The 24957-nt window shown below is 47.0% G+C and overlaps 1 protein-coding gene across 1 annotated transcript in view; it reads right to left on the bottom strand.

The window, feature by feature from the left end:
- Positions 1–3532: 3532 nt before the first annotated feature.
- The window catches only part of HAPSTR1 (HUWE1 associated protein modifying stress responses), a 29030-nt gene continuing 7605 nt past the window's right edge, over positions 3533–24957 (bottom strand). Inside the window, exons 3-4 of the mRNA XM_066609438.1 lie at positions 22231–22506; positions 3533–7137 (exon numbers count right to left, since the gene is read on the bottom strand). Coding sequence (XP_066465535.1) covers positions 6893–7137; positions 22231–22506 — 521 coding nt within the window. The 3' untranslated portion in view covers positions 3533–6892. The remainder of the gene's footprint in view (positions 7138–22230; positions 22507–24957) is intronic.

Below are 24957 nucleotides of genomic sequence, written 5' to 3' on the forward strand. Positions count from 1 at the left end.
CTAGTGGGCTGGCTGAAATCGTAGAGGGGCTGCTAGTCTTATAACCTGGCCAGATTCCACTGTCCTCACTACAGGGTTGTTTTAAAAGGAGGGCCCTGGTGCATATAAAGCACTAGATGGAGGATACTCAAACATTCCACAGAATGCCAACCTTGGCATTAAACAGATAACTGGCCTTGGGTACAAGTGGCTGTCATCGATTTCCTGTGTAGGCCATAGCATAGGCTTCCTCATGAGGAAGCTGCTTGAACCATTCACTAACAAGGTTATGCTGTATCTCCAAAACTAGACAAAACTGATGCCCTATTGATGAAAGCTCACCCAAGCTAGATGAAAATACTGACCCAATGTGCACACCTGGTTTCACCAGTCCAGATCTCCATGAGACCAAACCAGAGATTTCTTACCTGGAACTCTCGTTCAAGTGGTCATCTCTGCAGGTGCAGGGGATGGCATTCCGCACATGCACCATTCACCTCTGAAGCACCCAGAGATTTGTTGAGGATTCTGCCCTTGCGGTCGAGAGGAGACCTCACGTTTGTGCGCCTCAAATGTGGGAAGAACACCCAGCATGTTCCTTTACCTGGCCATGCAGGTCAGGGGTACCTCACTTATGAGGGAAATCTACAGTGTTTGGGGCTCCTTAGTCAAGAAAAAAGGCACCTGAGGGAGTATGTGATTGTATAAAATTATGCAGGGGATTGATACAGGGATGTCCTTTTCCCTCTTACCCAACACTAGAACCAGAGGACATCCACTGAAATTTGAGCAACAGGAGAGTTAGAACAGAAAAAGAAAATATTTCTTTACCATGCAAACTGTGAAACTCCTTGCTACAGGATGAGATGATAATGTCTGGTCTGGATGCTTTTAAAAGGGGATCGGTCAGGCTGACGGACAAAAAGTCAATCACAGGGTACAAATAGGCCATCTCTGAATGTCAGATGCAAGGGAGAGGCACCAGGATGCATGTATCTTATTGTCTTGTGTGCTCCCTGAGGCATCTGGTGGGCCACGATGGACTAGAGGGGCCTTTGGCCCCCAGCAGGGCTCTTCTGATGTTGTCATGGCAAGAAAATTTCCTTGCCAGGTGGTTCAATTCTGTCCCCTCATCTGCCTTGGTCAACTTTTTCTTGATACAGTGGTTCTCAAACTTTTAGCACTGGGACCCACCTTTTAGAATGAGAGTCTGTCAAGGACCCACCAGAAGTGACATCAAGCAGGAAAATTTTTAGCAATTCTAGACTGCAACCAGTACTGTGACTGCAACTGTAACCCACACTTACCCAGGAGAAAGTCCCATTGACTATCATTGTTAAGAGCATATACATAGTAGCCAGTTAAAAGTACAAATGTGTAACATTTCCTGAAATGCAGTCACATACCAAGGTAGCATCAAGAATATATTAAAAATGAAATATTGAAATGAATGGGGTCCCACCTGAAATTGGCTCACAGCCCACCTAAGTGGGTCCCAACCCACAGTTTGAGAAACACTGTTCTAGTAGAATTGTATTTGCTTCTATGGATGTCGTCCCTGGGCAAGGACAATGAGATCCTGCCCCAGGGTTGGCCCCTTTGCCCGTAGCAAGCAGGGCTAACCTTCAGTATTGCAAGACCAGCACAGGTTCAAGGAGTGTCTCTGGACACATCTCTGGAGTTCAGCTCCCAGCCCAAGCAATGCAATGCCCTTAGTGTTTAAGCATGGCCAACACTGGTACCCTGAGCTTCTCCTCAAGTCTCCTGGTTTCTGCTTTCACTGTCCTTTTGGGGTCTCTGATGAACACCTTCATTATCATTCCCCCAAAGAACTGATAGGGATCATTACAACGTGCAGCTCTAGTGAAAAACCCAGCAAGGGTGACTTGGGAGCTGACCTTGGAGAGATCTATCCCTGGTCTGTTTCACCTCAAGTGCAGAGGATGCATCTGTGCCACAAGTTTTGCCACGAGGGTGGCCTGTATCCACATCAGCTTCCCAGGAGGTCTTCCTGATGTCTTATGCAACATCTTTTTACAGAGATTCTTGCTCTCAGCTATGACCTTTTCCCCACCTGCTCCATCACCACTTGTGCTGGAGAAATAGAGGCCTGCTTTTACAGAGTAGATTTCAGGCGCAGTTCTTGGTTCTCTTGCCTGCCTGGAAAACCTTTTACAGCAAGTGCAAGAGCCCAAGAGATGACTCCCTTCCTCCCCTCTCTGGTAGAGAAAACAGTTTGGTGGCCCTCAGTAGAGAGAAATTTGGCCTCCACACCGTGACACCACTCCTCTCAGGACAAGACAGGGTTAACACAACCATGCTGAAATATTTGCAACAATCAGTACTCTTAGAGACAAACAAATCCATGAATATAAAGTCTAAGCCAGCATTTCTCAAACTGTGAGTCAAGACCCACTTGGTGGGTCATAACCTGATTTCTGGTAGGTCCCAGAGCCTTCACTGAAAGCACAGGTGATGGAATGATCAGATAATTGCCTCAAGGCTATTCAAAACTCAGAGAGCTGCCAACTGCCCTGCAAACAGCTGAGCTCCTGCAGCTTGCAAGCTTATGTCAATATAGGGAGATAAATGTTTGAGTATATTTTCTGGTGTGTTCCCCCCACCCCCACCAGTCCATCAATGACAAGTGGTGGGGGCTGGTGAAGGTTAAGACACATAACTAAGCCCCTCAAGGGCTGCCTCGTTAAGAGAAATGGATTGATTTTTGTAAATAAAAAAAAAACTGATCTCAAAAGGAAATATTTTAAGTCTTATGAACCTGGGTGGGTCCTGAGAGTGTCATTTTAAAAAGCGGACCCTGGTGGTAAAGTTTGGGAACCACTGGTCTAAGCCAGGGCTCTCTAAACTTTTCGGCCGAAGGGCCACATCAAATATCTGGCACAGTGTTGAGGGCCGGAAAAAAAATATAAAATTTAAGTAAATACATTAGAGATGGAACTTAGATGAATAACTGAAATGAATGAATGAGCTCAAATGTCTAGGATTTCTCAAAGCACCAACACAGCCCAAGAAATAAAGCACACTCGCTAAAATGAACCCCCATTCCCCCACCTCACAAGCACAACTCTGGTTGTGTTTGGTCAACTGGGCCAGAGGCTCTCAGGAGATCAGAGGCTGGCTGCCGGAGAGAGGGTCTCCGCAGGCCACATCTGGCCCCTGGGCCGGGGTTTGGAGACCCCTGGTCTAAGCTATCTTTCTCTGACGCAATGGAGGGTCAAAGAATCTTTCCTAAAGATGCTTCTGAAGTTTGCATGAAAAAAGAACCAAAGGGTTGGACATTCTTCCCACACTTGAAGTTACAACCATGGTCTAACATGTGCTGGAAACTTCCAAGTTGGGCTCTGTGCAGGAACGCCACCATGTGCGACTGCACAGGGACCCCAAAGACTCCATTAAACTCTCCCCATTACTGCTTCAACTGGGATTACCCATGTAGACACACGTTCTGAAGATGAGCCAGTACAGTGCAAGATTCCTTCTCATTCCTGGTTATTGGGGAGGGGCGCTATAAGTAAAACACACAAAACTTAGGTTGGTTTATTTTGTTTTTATTTTTATTAGGGTTTAAAAAGGTGTCTACTTCTCCAGCAGGGTAAGTCACATTTGAAGATTGCAGGAGTTCAATTTCAGACAATGAAAAAAAAAAATCAGCTTTGTATTACTTCACTATAGCTCAAAAGTGTTTTAATATTTAAACTGAATTTTTAGTAATATGCAAGCCAAGCTCAGCTTCAATGCAGGATACACTATATGTAAAATCTGCCCCACATTCATGTTAAGTTTGGTTTACATGGGGGGCGGGGGGGGCGGGAAGAGGCAAGATAAGATGGCAACCAGAAGGCATTAATTTGAGTCAAATGGAAAGAAAATAAGAACTGCAATAATCAATTCTCCTACCCCCACCCCCCAAGCTAAAATGCATTTTTTTTTCAAACCATAAAAATACAACCTTATCCTCCCAGAACTCATGACCACGTTGATTTTCAGAAATCATTCTACTGCCTGCCTATTTGCTGTGTGAGGCCATCATGCAGTTTTCAATAGTTGTGGCAGGTAGCTGAATGTTTCAATCACAAAATATTGGATGGTGGTTGGTTTTAAAGCAGTCAACATTAAACGTGTCTAAGACTTTCACGTGCACATACACACACTGTTAGTGCAGCTAGATCGTCAAAGCCTGCTTTTCTCTTTACCAAAAAGGAGAAAACATGGCACAATTTTTTAAAACTTTTGTTCCAACGAGCTAGACTGAAAGCAAAGCTTCAAAGCGTTAACAGATGAATGGGTATATGCTACGTGGGAGGGGTGGGGAAGAGAAACTCCACACAAAGCTCCACAGGTTCAGCTGTGAGACGAAAACACTTCACTCACTCCACCTAGTACTACAGGTTGGGACCCAGTTATTTAGTTACTGGGGAGTCACATACCACCATTATAAAAGCCCAGGGCTTAGTGGAGCTTCATCAAAACCAAATCCAACCCATTCTGTACACATATGGCCCAATTCCATATGGGAGGGGGCTGGGGGGCATCCAACAGTGGTGGCAAAGGTTCTCACCATGACACGGCCATTTGTCCATTACCAACCCCATCACTCCCAAAATGCAAAGGGCTCCGCCCAGCAGCCCTTGATTAAGACATCTTCCTACACATTCAAAGTAGTTTTCCTTCTGCAGAAAACATTTTTCTTTTCTTTTTTACCACGATGGCCTTGGACACAATTGCACTAACCAGTCTTAAGTGCAAATTCTCAGGAGTGGAAGTTAGTCCTAGACTGAAAGCAAAGGAATTATACGTTTTACACAGGAAGCCCTATGGTAGCTTATGGTGTCGATAGTAGTTAATTGTACAATATGACATGGGCTGTCTTCAGACTACCAGACAAGGTTGGGGCATCACTCACACATGGTGTTCATGAACCGCTAACTACCCACAGTACTACATATCAGTTTTTGAAATTCCAAAGCTGTGAATCAGTTATGCTTACAAGCTCCACAAAGTCAGAAAGAAGAGGCACAGCCTTCTCATGACGCATCTTCATTGCCTGAAAAAGCGGGCCAGCTCCCCGCATTTCAAGCCAAACGTCCCATTGATCAAGGGGACCGAAGATATTGATGCTAGAGCTCTCACCCACATCACGCTGGCCAGTCAAGCGCCCCTATGACCCTGCACTCCTGTGGTTTCCTCTGGCTGCAAGCATTCCAAATGTGTGAGCGCAAAACCTCCAGCTCACAAAAGCTTCTGATCAGCTAGACCCAAATGTGGAATTTTTCCAGTTAAATTAAAAGGGGGAAGAAGAGACTGGAGACAAGGAAGGTCCCTGTTATGGCGCATAAAAGGGGACTTCCAAAGGACCTGATGCCATTTAGTTGGCCAAGCAAAGTACTATTCAAACTGAGTTACTCAGTCAAGGCTGTAGAAACCAGCTCAAATATCTAGACACATGGGGGGGGAGGAAAGAGATCCACCACTGGAATATAATAGGACAAATCTCAGGAAAGGGGCATGACTGGAGGAGTTCAGCACCAAGTGCCATCCTATTGTGGCCAAAGGAGAAGTACAACCCAAACTGCCCTGACCATGTCTAGCTAAGCAGTCCTCCACAACACAGTTGTGCACCCAGGCTCAGTGAGCCAATGGATGCATTTTGTATCTGACAATGGGACTCCAGTGCCATCCAAAACCTACTTCCCTGAGGAGGGTACTGTGGGCAGCCAGTTGAAGTCCACCATTGCTTCACAAGTGGGTTCAGACCACCTCAGAACCTTCCATCTGGGAACTGGTTTCCCTCTGCAGTGCCCTGCACTGAAGTCACCCAAAATGCAGGTTTATTTCTTGGTGAAAACTTCTCCTGTGGCACTTGGAAGAACCTACAGCTTTTTCAAATTCTACTCAAAACCAAACCATTAGGGGTTTTGCACAATTTCCTTAAACAGCACAGAAGTCTCGCCTGATTGTAAACAAGGAAAAGAAAACCCCAAATCATTTTAAGAACGGCTCTCAGCCACCCATTTCCCCTCCACTCATTCCATACAAGATCATTTTCCCCACAGGAAGTGTACGATACATACCTGCAGTGCCAGAACATGCTTGTCCCCTCTTGCTTTGGCAATTAATGCAAAGTTCTGCTTACAAGGGAACACTCAAATTATCAGAGGCAATCAACTAAAAAAAGCAGCTTCGTTCAACTCTGAGCATAAGAGATTGGTGCCACTACCTGCAAATTCTTATGCACAGGGCAAACCCAACAAGGAGCCATTTAGTACTGATTTAGTATCCATTGTGTCAGCCACCATATAGAACCTCTTTACTACATAGCCACCATCAACTGCTTTTGAAACTTAAGAAGGGTATAGGCCAATACTTATTATAAACTTGCACACTTACTATATAGAAATTATGTGCCCAACAGAGCTTTACAAAGAAAAAATTATATATATTCAAAAAAAGGAAGCTTGCAGGTCATACATGCCCAGTCATCGGTTTTGACACTGCCGTCAAAAATGGCAATACTGTTGAAGCAAATATCAGAAAACATCAAGAAAGAAAAGGACAAAAGCGCATTTCGATAACCAAATAAACATCTGATATTTCCTTTTTCCCTTTGAGAGTACAAGTAAGGTCACTTTTAGCCTCGGAACGGATGCATGTTTTGCCTTGACGAGCTTGCTTAGCTACAACACAACAGTGGAAGTTCTCTGCTAAAGACTCTAATTTGAAGAAAGCTGTCATTACAGGAATCTACGATCAGTACATAAGCTTTCCTTTATGGCAATTATTGAATTGGTGTGACTCGGGAGCTCTCTGTTCCCCCAAGAGTCTGCTAAGGATCAAGGGGCTTTCAAGCGGTAAGCAGGGGGAAAGAGGAGGGGTCGGTCAAAGGCTCTGCCACCTAGACCATGCGGTTGCGTTTATGGGTCGGGGAGTCCGTAATGCCGTCACCACACTGGGCTGAGGTACGCTTCCTAGGCCCACCATTGTCCAAGTGGAGTGCCATTTCTTCGGATATGAAAGTGTTCAAGTCCACATCGTGGAGTCCGTTTCTCCTTCGACTACCGTTGGAACCGCTGCTCACGTGAGTGGGCGAGCCCGGGGTACTGGAGCGGACACTTATACTAGCCATTGCGCCGCTGAGTCCTGGAGGAGGAAGAAAAAAAGGAGAACTTTTAAGAAAGGCACCTGCTGCCATAACAAGCTCAGTGTCAACAGGACAGTTCAGAACAGTTGATATGAGAATGGCAAGAAAGCCAAGAAAAGCTTCTGAAGTTTCCGTGTAGTGTGGCTGGCAGGGTGTTAGAAGCCACAGAGCTGAGGAAGGGACACACACCAATTCCTGCGGGCGTTCAGGCACCAGCTCCAAAAGTTACAAGTTTGTTCTTAATATTCAACACGTCCGCAGGACGCCTTTCTAACAAAACATTCAAGGCAACGAACTACAAAGCTTAAGAACAATCCATTCCACACCAAAACAAAATTAGCAAAGCCACAAGAGGAAACAAGGCAACAATATCTAGAGCTCAACAGATGGCAGCCATTAAAGGACATCAATGCTCTCCAACAGCCACAAGGAGAGGGCCTCCTTGGGTTTGCTCAACAGTCTCGGTGCCACAGCTGACAAACCTCCACATCTACTGCAGACACACAACACTAAGGCAGCTTCAACTGAGCGAGCTAAACCAAAGAGGAACAGGAGGTCCGACATAATCCCCCTGTATCCATGGCGGTTCCATTCCAGTTCTCTCCTCTGTGGATATGGGGGACTAAATAAATAGCGCTCCCACACACACATTACCTTTTTATTTAGCAGTGATGAAATAGGGGTGTTTCTTGATAACAAAGGAACATTCTTGCCAAACTGAAGGACATGTAGCAACAATGCAGGCAGTAACAAGTTCCTGCTTCCTGTTAACATTCAGTTAGTCTTCCTCTAGCGGGCAGCCTGCACATCATGTTCTTTAGTTCAGCAAGAATGTTCCTTTGTTAAGAAACTCCCCTGCTCCAAGAGCTTCTAATGGAAACAAAGCTAACAGGGGGGGCGTCCCCTTGATCCATGGGTAAGTGAAACCATGGATACTGGATCCATGAATATAGTGGGGAGGACACACACACCTGTACTTGCCACATGCCAGAAACTCAAAAGAGTTGAAGACAAACACTGCACAACTTCCTCCTGGGCCCATGCAGAAGGGTCCTTACTCTCCTGACCCAGTCTAATTACAACCGATGGCCTGGAGCATTAGTGCCATTGCACAACATCCTCCTGAACACATCAATGATGCTCCTGGCTTTGGCCAGCTTCTGATGGAAGAAATCTTTTCCAGATCAAGACAACTGGGACAGAGAACAAGTCAAAACTCCAGTTCACCCATGACCCAAGGCCATCTACAACTCGCATGTTCAACATGTAAAGGGCTGCTTTGTTTGGCCAAATGGTGGCCAACCCCTGGCCTTGTGAGATACACATTTCAAAGCAGACCATCTGGGAAGCGCCTTTCAAACTGTGGGGTGCATCACTCCATGACTTCCGAGGAGAGTGAAATGATGGGGGGAGGCAAGGGGACCAAGGCCTAGGTGGGGGCTACAGCTTGTGCCATAGAACCCTGTCCCCATCCCCCACTGTGCATATCCTTGCTCTGTGGCAAGTCAAAAGCACTGCACAGGCTCAAAGGCCCTCAACTACAGCAACACCTTGGCAGATTAGAAAATTAGCGGGTGAGAAATTTCAGTTTATCCCAGAAGAGACATTTGCTAAAAATATTTCTACCCCATATTTCAACAAAAAGTTCAAGCAGCTCATGAACTAAAAAGAATACAATATCCCCTCCTAAAGCCATAATCTACACAAGGAAGACCTGGACACCATCACCGGGTACAGCCAAGAGCGCCATGATTTTTAGTGAGTGTCTCCTCACCCAGATGGCCAAAAGCACAGCCGCCTCCCCCTCCATAATGTAAAAAAAAAAAATGCTGGGGAGGATCCCTAAGAGTTTTTCCCACTTCCTCCAGACTGAGGGCTTCCTTCTCCTTCCTGTGACGTTTTCAGTGAGGCAAAAATCAGTCAACGAGGAGCCTACAAAAACTCTGTCCAACACCACTTTTCTTCCTGGCAGCTCATGGTGAGGCCAGGTCCCAACCAAGTGCATTTTCAAGGGAAAGGTTACAGGAACAGGCTGTGCTGGGGCTAGAAGGCCCAGCGGTCCAACTCTGGAGAAGGGCACCTGACAGGGAAAGGCAGCATGACAAGAGAAGATCAAGGGAGAGGACCTGCATATTTGCAGGCACAGATGTTTGTGTTGCAACCAAAACACATAACACTGACAAGCCACTTCTGGTCTGCAGTCCATAAACCCGTCATCAAGCAGGCAGCAAAATCCCAGGCACCTGCCAGAACAGCATGTTCAACCAGACTGACCAGTCGCCAGGCAGAATCAGGCTGTGGCTATTCCAGGGCACTAAGAGCCAAGCGATACGATTCACGGGTTGCGTCCGACAAGTTTAGGCAGTTTCCAGAATCATTCAGAGCATCACAACTGATCTCTGTACAATCTACCTTCAAAACAATACACTGATTTGGTTGAGCACTCCTTTGTGACAATACAACCTGCCTTTTTATTACACAGTATATCCAGTTACCTATGGCCCTCTTCGTTCATTGCTATTTTCCACTGACTGCTTACTGTTTCAGATCAGATTCTCAACTTTTTACTGCTGTGACCCACTTCGTTGGCTGCAGCAGTCACAGCTTTCGGGATGTGCCCCAGAATGCACGGCTGCAAGGCATTAGGGGGATTCATGACCTACAGAGTGGGCCACTGACACCCAGAAGCTGCAAGGCATTCTGGGATGTGATGTGACCCACAATGCCTTGTGGCTTCCTGGTAGCACTGGCTCACAATCCACCAAAAATAAAATTGCAACTCAGTTTGAGATCCGCCGTTTTAGCTGTCTTGATTATTATGTTTTCAACCAACAGAAAACCACCGATCACCTCTTAGGAGGCAAAAAGATAAATGCCTAGATAAAAGTAAATGCTCCTATTCTTCCCACTACTACTCCCCAAATGATTTTTGGTGCAGAAATCTGGGGTTATTCAAAAACCTCTACACTAGAATCAGCCCAAAATGCTTTTATATGTTCATTATTAAGTGTCCCTCAGCAAACTCTATCCCCTCTCCTGAGAGCGGAAGTGGGTCTAATCTCAATAGAAGCTCACTGCCATTCTGCGTTAGCTTTGTACTGGTGTAAATTAGTTGCAATGGATGATTCTCGTCTCCCTAAGATCTGTTTTAGAGAACAACTTATTAACCCTGCTCGGTTCTCTTGGGCAATTTTAGTACAACAGATCATGGAGAAATACGAAATAGTCACGGATGCTTTGCCCTCCTATATATCTAAGGAAGTTAAGACCATGGTAAAAGACAAAATCCGTCTTTACCATATGCGATGTGACTTGTGTGACATCTCCAGTTCACCTTTTTCATCCTGGCTTCCACTGTATAAGCTATCTTTTGTTTTAGAAAATTACTTAACCTACCTTACAGTTCCACCACTGCTCAAAGCTTTTACTGCTCTGCGCTTTCAGTGTATGCAGACGATGGTTCTTGAAGACAGATATAAAAATATTCCTTATCATCTTAGGACATGTATTTGTAATTCTGGTGAAATAGAGGATATTTTCCATTACTTATAAAAATGTCCTCTATATGAGCTTTCCAGAGCCAAATATCTGTCTAATATCATTGCTTTGTTTTAGGAGAGATCTACTTCAGCCTTGATCTCCTGGCTTCTTGCTGATTCTGACCCTGATGTCACTCATAAAGTGGCTATTTTTGGCCTTGTGGCAAAGAAAATAAGAGCCAAATTTTTGCAATCTTAAATTTTTTGATTTATGTTTAGTATTAAACCCCTTGTTCATTTGCCATGTTTCGTAGGCTGAGATGCTATTGTGTGTTTTTATATGTATACACTGCTGTAAGTGCTTTTAATATTGTAATGGCCTATGGTTATATAATAAATTTCTAAATTTCAAAAAAATTTCCCACCACTACAAAAGGGGGCAACCGTCAATCATGAGCTACATCCCACTTGTGCCCATTAAGGCACAAGCCCCACAGCTCAAGAACTACATAGAAAGCAAATCCTTGTTGAGTTGAGGATACTCGCCCTTTCTTCTGCAAGAGAAGAATGTAAAATCAATCTTTTTTCTGAACACACTCAAAAGTTCCTTTCAATGCAACATAGTACTCACATACTCCTTTATATCATGGCCAGGTGGCCAATGGATTGGCTACTGAGGGTGCACCCTGGACTAGCACATACACTCCCTCCCCCTTTTTTCCTGGTTCACAGTAACCACAACTAGGCAAACCATGGTTACTACCAACAAAAACTTTTTCCAGTTCTGGCCTGGGGGAAAATCATGTTTTTGCTTGCAGTAACTGCCATTTGCTCAGTTCAGATACTTAAGAGACGGTTATGATGAACCAGGATGAGAGGGAGGGAAGCAAAAGGTCACCAGAGGAAGCCACCAAACCAGACCCAGGCACAGCCAGGCAGTGGCCTCACACAACTCTTTGTTGGCTGTGCCCTCTCCAAGAGTGTCACTGTTAAGTTGTGACATCACTGTAGCCAACAGGTAGTTTTGAAACGAGGCTGAAGTTGATGTCCGGAGATTTGGTAAGGGGCTGTCAACCATGTAAAGAATTTGGGAATTGATCAGACAAGCAATCCACTACCTGCCCTGCTAATTGCGCCAACGCACCACCTTCTAAGTGGTAATTCTCTTTAACACTTCGTAGGGGAAGAGAAACAATCCCTCTTTGCCCCAGCATAGAACCTTCTGTAGTAACTTTTTGGTGTCTTTTCTACATCTTATTTTAAGTTGTGAGCTTTCCAGGGGCAGACATCATGAATTTCCTATATGAACCTTTGTGAACCTTTCCTGTTTTCAACAGGTAGCAGTATTTTAAACATTTTTAAAAATAAAAAGACACTTGCATCTCACTAATGCCTCAGTTCAGGCATTTCAGCAATGCCAAACAATAATAATCTGAACTTCAAAAGCTAAGTGTCGTTGATAAGATGACCTGTGCAGCTTATTCCTGATTATACTGCCAAAATTTAAACATCAGCTCCCTTGCCTCATACCTATATCCTTTCAAAAGTTCGCTTAAGCCATTTGATCTCTTCTAACAAGGAGAAGGTTGTCACTCAGGCTCTCCAAGCAGTAGGCTACACATTCAAGCTCCGGCAGTATGTGGGGCACAATTCAGTATAAGGAAGCTTTTCACCATCTCACAGCACTATGGGACGTCAAAAGACTACCAGATTCATCTGCTGAAGTTGGGCTTTGCCTACAGAAGCTATTGCCACAAGAAAATGCCTTCATCTTTTAAGCTGCCCCAGGCCTCACTGGCACCCATGAACATGTTTGCTGCCAGGGTTTTCAAAAGCCCCCACCAACTCTCAAGTTGGGGACAGGCCCTCAGTGCTGGGCAGCGGTTGCCAAACCAGTTCTTCCTTCAGTGCAACGTAAGACAAGTTCTCTGGTTGTGGGGCAGGAGTCCAAGGCAAGCAACCTCAGATACAGACTGACTAATGAAGCCCACCTGAAAAGTTTGAGGAATCAGGGCCTTAGGTTTGTCAGTTGCCATATTTTCATTTCACAACCCTGAAAGCTCTCTACCAGCACCAAGACAGGGACTTGAAAGTTCCGTAGGCAATGCAGGTTTAGCTCTCCAGGACTGAAACTGAGGCCTAAGCCTTCACTTGATGGCAATGGCTCCACACAGGAGCTGGCATGACAAAGTTAAGTAGGCTAGTTTACTGTGCCAGTGGATACCAGCCTATGGTCAACCACAGAGAACGTATACATTAGTCCAGTGCACTTAAAGCTAGCCCAGCTTAGACACCATCTCAGAAACCCAGCTGGCTGCTGGGAGAACATCACTCGCAAAACTGAGAACATAAACAGGTTCCCCGGAGAGCTGGACTAGCACATTAATGCATAGGACACAGGGGCAGGGACAAAGCTGCATAGCTAGGCAGTGTATCCAAGACAGCCCTGGATTTTTCTCCCCAGCAGAGCCCCCATAACCTCTCGTTTCACTAAGACAGACACTTTGGAACAAAGATTTCCCAACACCATTCATCAAACAACAGAAGGGTTTGATGGTCCAAAGGAAAAAACAAAAGCCAACTAGCTTTTGCAGGGCACCCAGAGAACACCCTTCGATCAGTCAACATAACAATGCATGTTGGCAGGAAAAGTATTCTCATAAAAACACAAGAAGAGCCCCGCTGGATCAGGCCAAAGGCCCATCTAGCTCAGCTTCCTGTATCTCACAGTGGCCCTCCAAATGCTTCAGGGAGCACACAAGACAACAGACACAGCCTGCGTCCTGGTGCCCTCTGCTGCATCTGGCAATCAGAGGCAACCTGTCTCTAAAACCAAGAGCTTGCACATATACTCTTGACTTGTAACCCATAATGAACTTTTCCTCCAGAAATTTGTCCAGTTCCCTCTTAAAGGCATCTAGGCAAGATGACATCACTATGTTCTGTGGCAAAGAGTTCCACAGACTAATTACATGCTGGGTAAAGAAATATTTTCTTCTGTCTGTCCTAACTCTCCCAACGCTCAGCTTTAGTGGATTTCCCCTGGTTCTGGTGTTATGCGAGGGAAAAGAGCATCTCTCTATCCACTCTGTCCATCCCCTGCATAATTTTGTATGTTTCAATCACGTCCCCCCTCAGGTGCCTCTTTTCTAGACTGAAGAGTCTCAAACGCCGTAGCCTTTCCTCATAAGGAAGGTGCCGCAGCCCAGCAATCATTTTGGTTGCTCTTTTTTGCACCTTTTCCATTTCTACTATATCCTTTTTGAGACGTGGTGACCAGAATTGGACGCAATATTCCAGGTGTGGCCTTACCATCGATTTGTACAACGGCATTATTATATTAGCTATTTTGTTCTCAATACCTTTTCTAATGATCCCAAGCATAGAATTGGCCTTCTTCACTGCCGCCGCACATTGGGTCGACACTTTCATCGACCTGTCCACCACCACCCCAAGATCTCTCTCCTGATCTTCTGACAGCTCAGAACCCATCAGCCTATATGTGAAGTTTTGATTCTTTGCCCCAATGTGCATGACTTTACACTTACTGACATTGAAACACATCTGCCATTTTGCTACCCATTCTGCCAGTTTGGAGAGATCCTTCTGGAGCTCTTCACAATCTCTTCAAGCATGACTGTGTGCTGCTGAATGAGGCAACATACCCTAATGCAGCGGTTTTCAACCGCTGTGCCATGGCATACTGGTGTGCCGTGAGGCTGCCTCAGGTGTGCCGCGGGGCCAAGGAGTCAGGCGGCAGCAGCAGATGCACACGCGGGAGAAGCGGCTCTTTGGGGCCTTCCACGGTAGCAGGAGAAATGGGGCAGCCCGTGAAGGGGCTTGGATGCTCCTGCTGGTGCCTGCCCCGCAGCTGATTGGGCAGCTAGAGAAGCCTGGAAGAGCTCCCGGCGGGCAGGAATGTGGCAGGTGTGAGGGCAAGCAGCGAGGAGGGAGTGAGAGCGAGCCTGAAGGTGGAAACAGGTACGGAGCCAGAAGCAGCTGGCTGGAAAGGATCCTGGACAGACCCTTTTCCTTGCCTGCAATGCCCCAAAGTGACCCTCCCTGCATTGCCTCCCTGGCAAGGCTTTAACTTTAAGGGTATGGGCCACAATCCCATCCACACCTAGGAGTAACCTACTCCTACCTAGAAGTAAGCCCCATTGACTACAACAGGGCTTACTTCTGAGTAGACAGAGGCTTGGTTGCACTCTTTCTTGAATAAATGAGCAGGCAAGTGATGCTTTTCTTCCCCCACCCATCTTCCCCCACCCTCCTGCATACACATCCCCCATCACAATTGCAGTTAACCCCTCTTACTGCCCCTCCCAACCCCTCCCTCTTCCCCACCTTCCAAAGTCCGTTGCCTCCCATTCTCTCTCCCCCTCTCTTTCTCTTACCCCCACCCCAGTGAATCCTGCACTTGTTTCAGCCGTATCTCCTCATGGCACATTTCTCCAGCATGCTCAGTCTCATCTCTTTGCCAACACCTCCTGGCATATCAGAGCACATCAACTGATAACAGCTTGAACAGACCTGCTTCAAAACATTGTTCTTTCCAGAAACCACATACACCTCCTTCTCCAAGCTTCTTGGGAATTTTTCATTGTCATGTAATGATCTAAGGCTGCAATCCTAACCACACTTTCCTGAGTGTAAGCCCCATTGGACAAAATAGGACTTACTTCCAAGTAGACCTGGTTAGGCTTGTGCCTTTAGCTATATTAAATTAATTGTAACATAATAATGTAATTAAAAACTAGTAGTGTGCCTTGACAACTTTAGTGCCATGTCACCGTGCCGTGAGCTGAAAAAGGTTGAAAACGGCTGCCCTAATGAAACCCTTTGATGAAGAAGAAACACCTTTGGTCCTAAATGCAACCACACAGCAACCTCAGCCAACAGCCACAGTGGCATCTTCAAGATTAACCCACATCAGCATAAGCTTTGCTTGACTACGGCTGACTTCTTTGGCTGCATGGCCAAAGCCGGGATGGGCATACAAGGATACAGACACAGAAACAGGTTGTAAAGGATAAGATTAGATGCAAAACCAGTGACTATTACTGTGGAGCATACAAGGACTCAAAAGTCAGAGTCAAAGCCATCACTCCGATGATGCTGAGTCAGGGGAATGAGGGTTACTGAGGAGGAGTGCCAAAACCTGTGGACAAAGCTTCTATGGCAGGCAAGCAGTGACTGTTCCATGAGATGGAGCACAGAGTAACTTTGGGAACCATCCTTTGCTATGTACAGAAATGTGTCTACCAGACTCAGCAAAGAGGCGCTGACTCAAGAGTTAGAGCCCCGAGGATGAGCCAACACACTGTCGTTTCCAGTTAAATTCTGAGCCGTACAGCTCTGTTGCAAGATTCAAGCCAAGTCACTGACAAGTTGCCAATGCAACCCCCCCACCCCCAGATCTCCAGGATTGCTTGTTTGGGATTCCGACACCGCTCTGGCTAATCCAAGGCCTATGCTAGACAAGATCTCACAACAGTTAACATAGAAAACACACACCACACAGGCTGCCATTTAGAGTCTGCCACCCATGTAATCCATTTAATCCCCCACATAGCTGAGATGTTTTGAGTACAATCCCTTAACACCACACATTTCAGGCAACCTGCACTCTCTGCAAGCCTCTTGGAACTGCACGACCTTCACTGAATTCCAATGATGAAATAACACTACCCCTGATTTTTGTGCTGCCTCTCCCCGTGCCAGGGAGCCCTCTCTCCAGCGCCCAGCTCCCCTGGCATTATGGGGTGCAGAGCTGTGCTCTGCCTGGGTCCAGACAGGGGCTCTGGCTGTAGCATGGAGCCAAGATGCGGTGGGGGTTGCATCTCCTACCCCCCTCCTTCCTCAATGCAATGTCTTTTTTGTGTGTTGAGCACTGAGCTCAATGGAGGTCCATCTGATATCCTGGAAGGCAGGACTGGAATTGGGGGATGGAAGGGACATCCCACCAAGGGAGGAGTATCTGTTTGAGGTTCTGATTCGGCCTCCCAGGAGGAGGGGCATCCCCGGCAGTAGGAATGCCAGCCCTCCCTTCCCAGAGAACTGCAGATCTGTCACTGTGTAGGCAACATCACCCCTTATAAATCTGATATTACTGTGAACTGCCAAGAACCATTACAGTTGAAAAGTGGTATGAAAGTCAAATATTCAAATGACTCAGCCTCGAGAAGCCAACAGATGCATTTTGAGAGTGGTGGACGTGGATCAGGCCTGATCAAGTCATTTTCCACAGGATTAATGCTTTGCATTAAGATTGGATTGCACAGGATTGAAATTGCACAGAGCACACTCAACCAGACCACATCTAGAACTTCATGCCCTCAGACACACAACAAGACAGCTCATGCTCCCGTCCCACAGCTTCGCTCTAAACCTGGCTCATTACCACCTCTAGCTATCATGGGCCCAAAACTGCCTGTCATACCCATGTGTTTGAGGAAACCCTGGCCCAGACACAGAGACTTATGAGACAGACCTACAACACCACCACTCAACCAACCAAGAAGGTCCAGCCCCATCACTCTCCTCACTGGTGCTACCCACAGACTGAACTGTCTGCCACTGCAAGATGCAGACTGGCGCGCTGTCCCTTCATTTACTCCCAGATAAACCTAGTCAACAGTCATCTGCCACATCGTACCACGAGCTCAACACTGGACTGCAATCTTCTCACCCGTATACTTGCATCACTAGAAAACAAAACACACCTGAAGCCAGCACAGGACTTGGCCACCGAGTACTGAACAAGGCTTTGTTTCCACCAGAAGCAGATCTCAATATGTGTCCCACAAAAACCTTTAGAAAGAAGAGTGCTCCCTCAACAACACTGTTTCAGAATGGAGGTGGGTGGGAAGTGTGTGTATTTTTGACAAGACCACATTTCCTGCAACTGTAACTGATGTCATTGTGCCAGAGGGGGAGACGTGGAGAGGGGGGATTTGCTGCATGGGTAACAGCCTATCCTCCATACCTACTTTACCCAGGCTTTGCGCACTGGAGAGGGCACTCTGTTCCAGAACCACTATTCAGAGCGTGACACCATAGTCTTCCGAGGCTGAAGGATGCCAACAAAAGTGTGCCAGAGGTATAGCCTGGCACTGCAGCTCAAGGGGCCAGCGTCCACTACAGCCCTGTCCTCCTCACTAATGCCCCCAACACTCTTGGGCATGTGCAGAGGGCTGCAAAGATAGATGGGGGTTTTGCCTGCACTGAGGCATGAAGAGGAGAAATAGAAGGAGACTCTCCTTCCATGTTTATCATGCACCCAAACTTGAGGCCAGAGGGGGCGGCCTCCCCTTGAAAACTGGCTGGCTGGCAACTTGGGAGAGGGCCAGAACTTCCTCTCACTGTCCTGGAGGCTTGGGGAAGGGAACCCACTATAGGAGACACCCCTGCTGCTTGCTCCCATCCCCCTATCAACCATCCCAAGGGAGGCTCCAGTCTTTGCAGACACCTGGCAGAGACTGTTATGCAGAAAATGTCCTATTATAAATGAATTGGGGAGGGCACAGATACACATGACACAGCAGGCTCTGTTCTCAGCCTACTGGAACAGATGCAACCCACAGGAGAACATTATTAAACACTGGACAAGGACTCCAAGTAATCTGTTATGTATATGAAAAAGGGAATGAATATGGGGTTGACTTCTTCCTTTGTCTTCATTTTGTAATGTAGCAGTTACCCACTTATTGAAGTTGGGGGGGGGGGGGAGAATGCCTCTCAGAATGATGCTTCCTTGACAATTATACTACAGGACTCCACAAGTTTTGTCTGGACCAGGAGTGCCACCCAAAAATTGGAGTCCAACACATTTTTCAGATTACTTTTCAAGATCAGCCCTCCTCAAAGTCTCATGAACCACCAGTGAGTGGCATTAGATTTCACATATGAACAAGCATTAAAAGGCACATGCTCAACTTCTACTGAACCCTTGCAGCCATTTCCCAGGTGTCAAGAAAAAACTTTTGAGTTTTCATGGTAACCTGAATTTGTCAAAAGCAGTTGTAGTGTATAATCCCATTTCATAAAATATTTTTTAAATTTAGCTGTGTACACCTGAGTGTAGCACCCCTAAAGAAGCCCTACCTGTCTGAGTCCTATTTATCCAAGAACATGGTGTGGGAAATCAATATCAAAAGCTTCAGCAACAGATATGCTACTGTAACCCCTACAACGGGAAGCAGGATCCATTTTCTGAATTGATCTAGAGCAGCGGTCTTCAACCTTTTTCCATGCCATGACCTCAAAGTATGAGACTGGGGACCCACTGCCGATCCCAGCCCCCTCCAGAACCCAAGCCACCCACTTCCCATCCCTCTTGTGGATAATCATAAAATAAGTGAGAGTAAGCCATTTTTGTTCTTCTAAGATATAGGCTTTGAAAAGTTGCCACTTCCCCCCATGAGGCTTCATGACGTGGGTAATGACCCAGAGTTTGAAGAACGCTGATCTAGAATGGGGAAAGCCATAGACAGACCAACATATACTGTGAGACTTGCAAGGGTTACCCAACTCACAACAGTAGCAACAAAAACGCCCCCACCCAAATTAGGCTGTTTAAGCAACATGGAGGCAGGGAGGGCGAATAAGGGGTAGATTTTTGCATGAAAAAACTGTGAGCTCCGTTCCTAGTGCTAAGAATAAATTCTTGAGCTGAGCACAAGGACAGAGACACCCTGATTCTTAATCCAAGAGGATCACCCTGCAGCCTCTGCCACCCCACCCCCAGTTTTGCACCTGGTCCCAGTTAGTGCAAGGCCTGGTCAATCTCAGGTGCCAAGTTGCTGCGGTGACTGGAGGTTTAACCCTGGCAGCTGGGAAATGGCCAAGTTTTTTTTTGGAGGGCTGTCCTCATTTTGAAAGTCAGAAAATGTGTTTGGGCCTCTCTTCTCTTGAACTCAGATACAGCACTCCCCCAATTTATACTGAGTTGGTTGCCCCCTCCCCCGTTCTTGCACAGGAGGAAACGTGCACAAGTGTACTGGTGGGCAGAAGCAACCAAATTGGCCAACAATTTGCAGCTTGGAGATTGCACACCCACACCTTATTTCCTTTTGGAACTTGGGCCACAAGACAGTGCAAATTTCTTAGCGTGCAGGAAGCAGTGAAGGAGGGAGGCACCATTAAACAGGTGGATGCTCGAGAAAGGCAGAAGGAAGGGGTGGGCTGGTCATGATAGGGAGAAGAGCTCCACCTTCACCTGGAGATGGACAGACATGGAAGTGAGACACCAGGCAGCTGACTGCCCTTTCAGGTAGTATGGGGGAGAGAGCGATGCTTCCCCATGTGTCCATCTCTCATGTGTTCTCCCCCTCCACAAGTGTAATTTCCTACCCCTGATGGCCTTCCACGCGTGCATGGCAGCTGCCACCCTTTTACCTTGATGCTACATCTTTGATATGCAAGGCTATCTTTTCTCCCCACTCTGAACTGCAGCATCATTTGAGTGCCACCAACTATGAAATTTGCCTTGCTGCTGACTTTCTGGGTTGGCACTTAGATCCAAGGTAAATCTATTACACCTTGAGTTAACAGACCTTCAGGTTCTTGCAAAAAAGCCAGAGACCCACCAAGCCTCCTCAACCCCATGCTACAGCAGGGGTAGGGAGATCTCTGGGGGATCTGCAGCACGTCAGTGAGCATTTTGCTTGCTTTTGCTAAACAACTGGCAACCAAACTTCAAGTTAAAAAAACCTGCTATAATTGGCCATGCGCAAACCATCTCAGCCTCATCATCAGTGTTTCTCATCTGGAAAACAGAAACATGATTTGTTATCTATGACCAGGTCTTCAGGTCTACCTACAACGGGCTCTGCTGACCCAAAGGTGCTTAGGTGCAGAGCTGTACTTGTATGTGCAGGCGAAGGACGGATATGGCTCACAGGGTGTGATGCATAACTGGCTCCACCCCCACCCAAGAGGGAAGATCTTGCAACCTCTGCACCTGACCACTCCTGCCCTCCAGCACAACCCAAGCCACACAGAGGGCTCCACCTACACAGCAGGATGTTTTGCAGTCACTCCAAACATCTCCTCCAGATTGGAACAGGAAGAGACTAGCTTAGTAACAACGGCTCTCAAGTCACCTCATAGTACTGCAAGTGCTTGCCAAGGCCAAGACATCTGTCAGGTGGGTGTTCCATCACTACATCATAACTCATGTCTGACAACATGTTTACAAAATTCAGGCATAAGATCTTCTCTTTGATCCAGAAAGTGATGAAACTAGAGGCAGATACAACTTGTTCCAAAATGACCAGTACAGAAATTAACCTGACACATGCAACAATTCGCACCCAAGACATCAATATTTGCAATCATTTAAGTGGACAGGGGGGCTACTCTCACAAGTTTTCCACTGCAGCAACCCACACTTTCACCCACCAGAGCAGGCCTGCCCCACCAGTCCCTTTTCAGCAATACTCCCCATCATACTGCTTAGCTCTCCTTCAGTGCCAATCAGTATATGCTCTTTGTCCTGGCAGCACTAGCATAGCTATTGAGGGGGGCACAACATGGTAAGTATTGTGGGGCCTGAAATACTACCCTGCCCCCTATAGCTACACTATTGCCTGGCATGACTGACTGCTATTCTGGCCCATGGGAGCGAACAGTGCATTCTGGGGAGCATGGCTGTGCCAGCTTCCTTCCTCAGCAACACAGTTGAAGTCACAGCACTGGACTTTCTAGAATGAAATTCCACATTGTGAGGGATTATGGCAGACCCAATGAGTGTGGCATTTTGGGGAACTCGCCAAGAATGGCAATTCAGAAGGAAGTCTCTCCCTCTCCCCCCACTTCTTCTCAAGATGAAAGGGGATGCCCACACAAGTCAACCCAAAGTTTCAAATCCTCAACCACCAAGAAGGTTCTCCAAACCCAGAATAGTTTCCTTTGCCTGCCTGCCAGCCAGGAGCAGATTCCTAACTCATGCAAGCTTAGGCAAGAGGAATCAGCCATCACATTAACAAATGGAGTATGGCCAAGAGAGACTCCTCTAGTGCCATACAGGACAAGAGCAACTTCAAAATAAACCATGGAAAGGGCTTCCTAGGCAGCCATTCATACCTCAAGCACCTTTCCTCAATCACACCCTCCTCACACAAGGACCATGAACAAGAGGAGCTGAGGGCTGACAGCCTGCCTTAAAGTTCTACCACAACAAGCCTATCCCACCACCAGGCCTGACACAGCTGACCTCCCACTTTCATCTTCAGTGCCTTCAGAGGAGGCAACGGGAAGTTACTTCCCTTTCCTAGCTGTTGTCAACATGTTCTGCTGGGTCATGCCCATCTTCAGCTTTTGTTGATTTTTTTTAAAAACATACACAACATGTTTTCAGGTTACAGAGAAAGCAGCACCATTTCTGATACATGACACCTCTTTGTGAGCAACGTTGAATTAGGCAAACATGACCACACAGCTAGTGCAACTGCATACGCTGCAAGAGATGTCCCTACATTGAAAACCTTTGCTCTTGAACAGGCTGAGGCAACACATCAAAGCTACTAGTGGAGTCAGGGAGAGAAGAGACATGCACCCAGAGATCACTATTCCCTTAAAAGGCAGTACCAAAAGAGACAGGGTCATTACCATGGAGAGCTATGGCTTCTCGGAAGGGCTGCAAGTCCGTCTCAACAGAGGAGCTAGTTTCTGTCGGAGTCGCTCGGCTAGGGGACACTACAGTCAGTCTTGGGGGTGCTCTAGAGTTTCGGGGAGGTGGAGCTTTCCCACACAGGAAGCTGATTAAGTCTTCTCGGCGAATAGTTCTCCTGCGCTTTTTGACCCACGCCAGCACATCCTTATTGCGACGCTGGTAGCCAATGTGAATCCCGACGTCGAAACTCCGTTGGTGGGCGTCCACGCTTTCTGCAAGAGAGAGAGGCAGAGACAGGTAACAGTCTTATGGGAAGAGGGTGGTAGTGCAGAGGACAAGCACACATTTATCACCTGATCTACAGAGGCAAAGATCAATTTCACACCAGCCCAGCACTTCTCCAACTGTGGGTCTGGGACCCACCAGTGGGTTGTGATGAACCACCAAAAACTGGGTCACAACTCACTGGTTGTGGTTCGTGAGACTGTCAGGGAATATTAGGCTATGTGTAGAGTTAGGCAAGCAGCTACTCGGGGGAGGGGAAGCACTGCTGCTCAATCACCATTATAGCCATTGGCATTCATAAGGGTCTCTAAAAAGTTTGGGAGTCACTGCACTGGCCACTTAAGAGGGCTATTGAACCTCTCCACTGCTGGGGGTTGGCAGGAAATGCAGTTCTGAAAAGGCCAATGCAAGTGCATCAAGAATCAAGTGATGGAGATGTGGAATGGTGGACTGACAGTTGTATTTCAAACCGTATCCCCTGTGCGCATCCCCAGGCAGATCCCCTGTGAAGAAAAGCACCCTACCCAACACGCAAGGGGCTTGGCTATACTTGGCGCAGGCATCCTGGATACCTGAGCACCCTTTCCTTGCCTGGACAATGCTGAAACATGCAGAGCTTGTTGATCCCTGCACTAAGCACCCTGCACCCAAGCAAGATGATCCCTGCACTATGACAAAGGAGTGGCCAACCCACTCCAGCCTTCCCAGCACACCAAGGGAGGGCACAGCCCTGCTGCTGTCCAACTGCAGAGCAGTCCCCCAGCCCCTTCCTTGCTCTCAGGAGGAAGGCTCAGCTCCCTCACCACAGGGACGGATCCACTCACCACACAGAGTGTGGCAACCAAGTGTAACAACCTGGTTGCCATCCAGCCCTCCAACTGCAACCTTCCCCCCCTTCTAGGCTCCTCTGTGTTATAAACTTCTCACCACTAATCTCCCTTAAATGTCAAAAGTTGCACCACCATATTTTTGCCTCCTTCAAATGGGTACTGCTACAGCAATTCTAGTTTGCAGAGCTTGGTTAGGGTACACTAACATCCAGTCAAGGAAAAGAGCGTGCAGTGGCAAGCCTTCAACACTTGACTTGCCATCCTGAAAATGCCACCCGTTTTCTCTTTCTGGAGATGATGCAACTGGAAACCTCCTCACTTGCTAATCTAGTCAGAAGACTCGCTCATCTCCCCAATGGTCAGAAATGGGGATAAAATCCAGGGTCCTGCCATGGTCTCTGGACTTGCTTGCAAAGTAATCATCAGCAGTCATGCTGGGAAATTTTTGGAAAGCTAGGGTAAGTACGGATGAAAAATTCCTCCACCTGAATGATGGCTTCTTGCTAGAACTCCTGAGACACCTAGCCGGCCTGCTCATGACCAGTGAAGTCAGTGCCAAGTTACACCTAGAAAATCTAAGTGTGATTTGCAGGTAAACCGTGTGCAGTCCTGCAAGCCCCCCTGATTTGCAACTTGAATCTTCCTACCATCATCAAGTTCACTCACATCCTCCTTAACAGACCCACTGAAGCTGCTGGGGCATTGTGGCAGTACAAGGCAACAAAGCAACAGAGTGGGAAAAGAGGAAGCTGGAAGTCTCAATGGACAATTCAAAGATTTGTGGTTCTCTATTGGTCAAATGCCTGCCTGGAAGGTAGGGGCAGCAACTCATTTGACCCAGTCAGGTCAACAGACACACTGCCCCTCTGCCATATTTTATTATGACCACGTGCTACTATCGAGACACCACTGTGCATCCCTTCTTATGAGCACAGCACAGGGACTTCTCTCCCATGAGTGGTGCCTCCTGCAGCATATTTTGTGCCGAGGGTTGTCAGAAGTTTGGCCAACAAGGCTACAGAGTTCTCTGCCTCCTGGGGTGGGACACCTGTCTGGAAGAACAAGAGGGCCCTGCTGGATCAGACCCAAGGCGCATCCAGCTCAACATCCTGCTTCTCACAGTGGCCAATCAGATGTCTCTGGGAAGCTCACAAGTGGGAGATGGAGGCACGCCCACTCTCCCTGCAACTGGTGCACAGACACACACACCCCTCATGCCAGTCCTGACCCAGCAAGTCCATCAATTCTGTTTTAATTGAAAGGCAATACCATGAGAAGTTGCAGCCATGGTACAAGACCAAGACCACACGCATGCTCCATGCTACTGTGCCTGGCACAAGGCTCCCAATGAACATTACTGAATAGTTACTGGACAAGCCCTCCATAGTAACTGATGTTGTATCTGTGTTCCTGAAACCATCTGAGCCATTTAAATTACTGCTCATTTTCATTACGGGAAAGATCTACAGGAGGCTCCAGGATCAACTTTTTTGTAGAACCTTAAGGTCTAACAACCACAGTCAGGCATAAGATGCCAGCCAAGAGGACAGGCACACATTAGGAACAAACAAAGGACAGAAGCTCAGTCTAGGAATTGTTTCTATACCA

The sequence above is a fragment of the Tiliqua scincoides genome, chromosome 13 (genome assembly GCF_035046505.1).
Source record: "Tiliqua scincoides isolate rTilSci1 chromosome 13, rTilSci1.hap2, whole genome shotgun sequence".
Taxonomy (NCBI): domain Eukaryota; kingdom Metazoa; phylum Chordata; class Lepidosauria; order Squamata; family Scincidae; genus Tiliqua; species Tiliqua scincoides.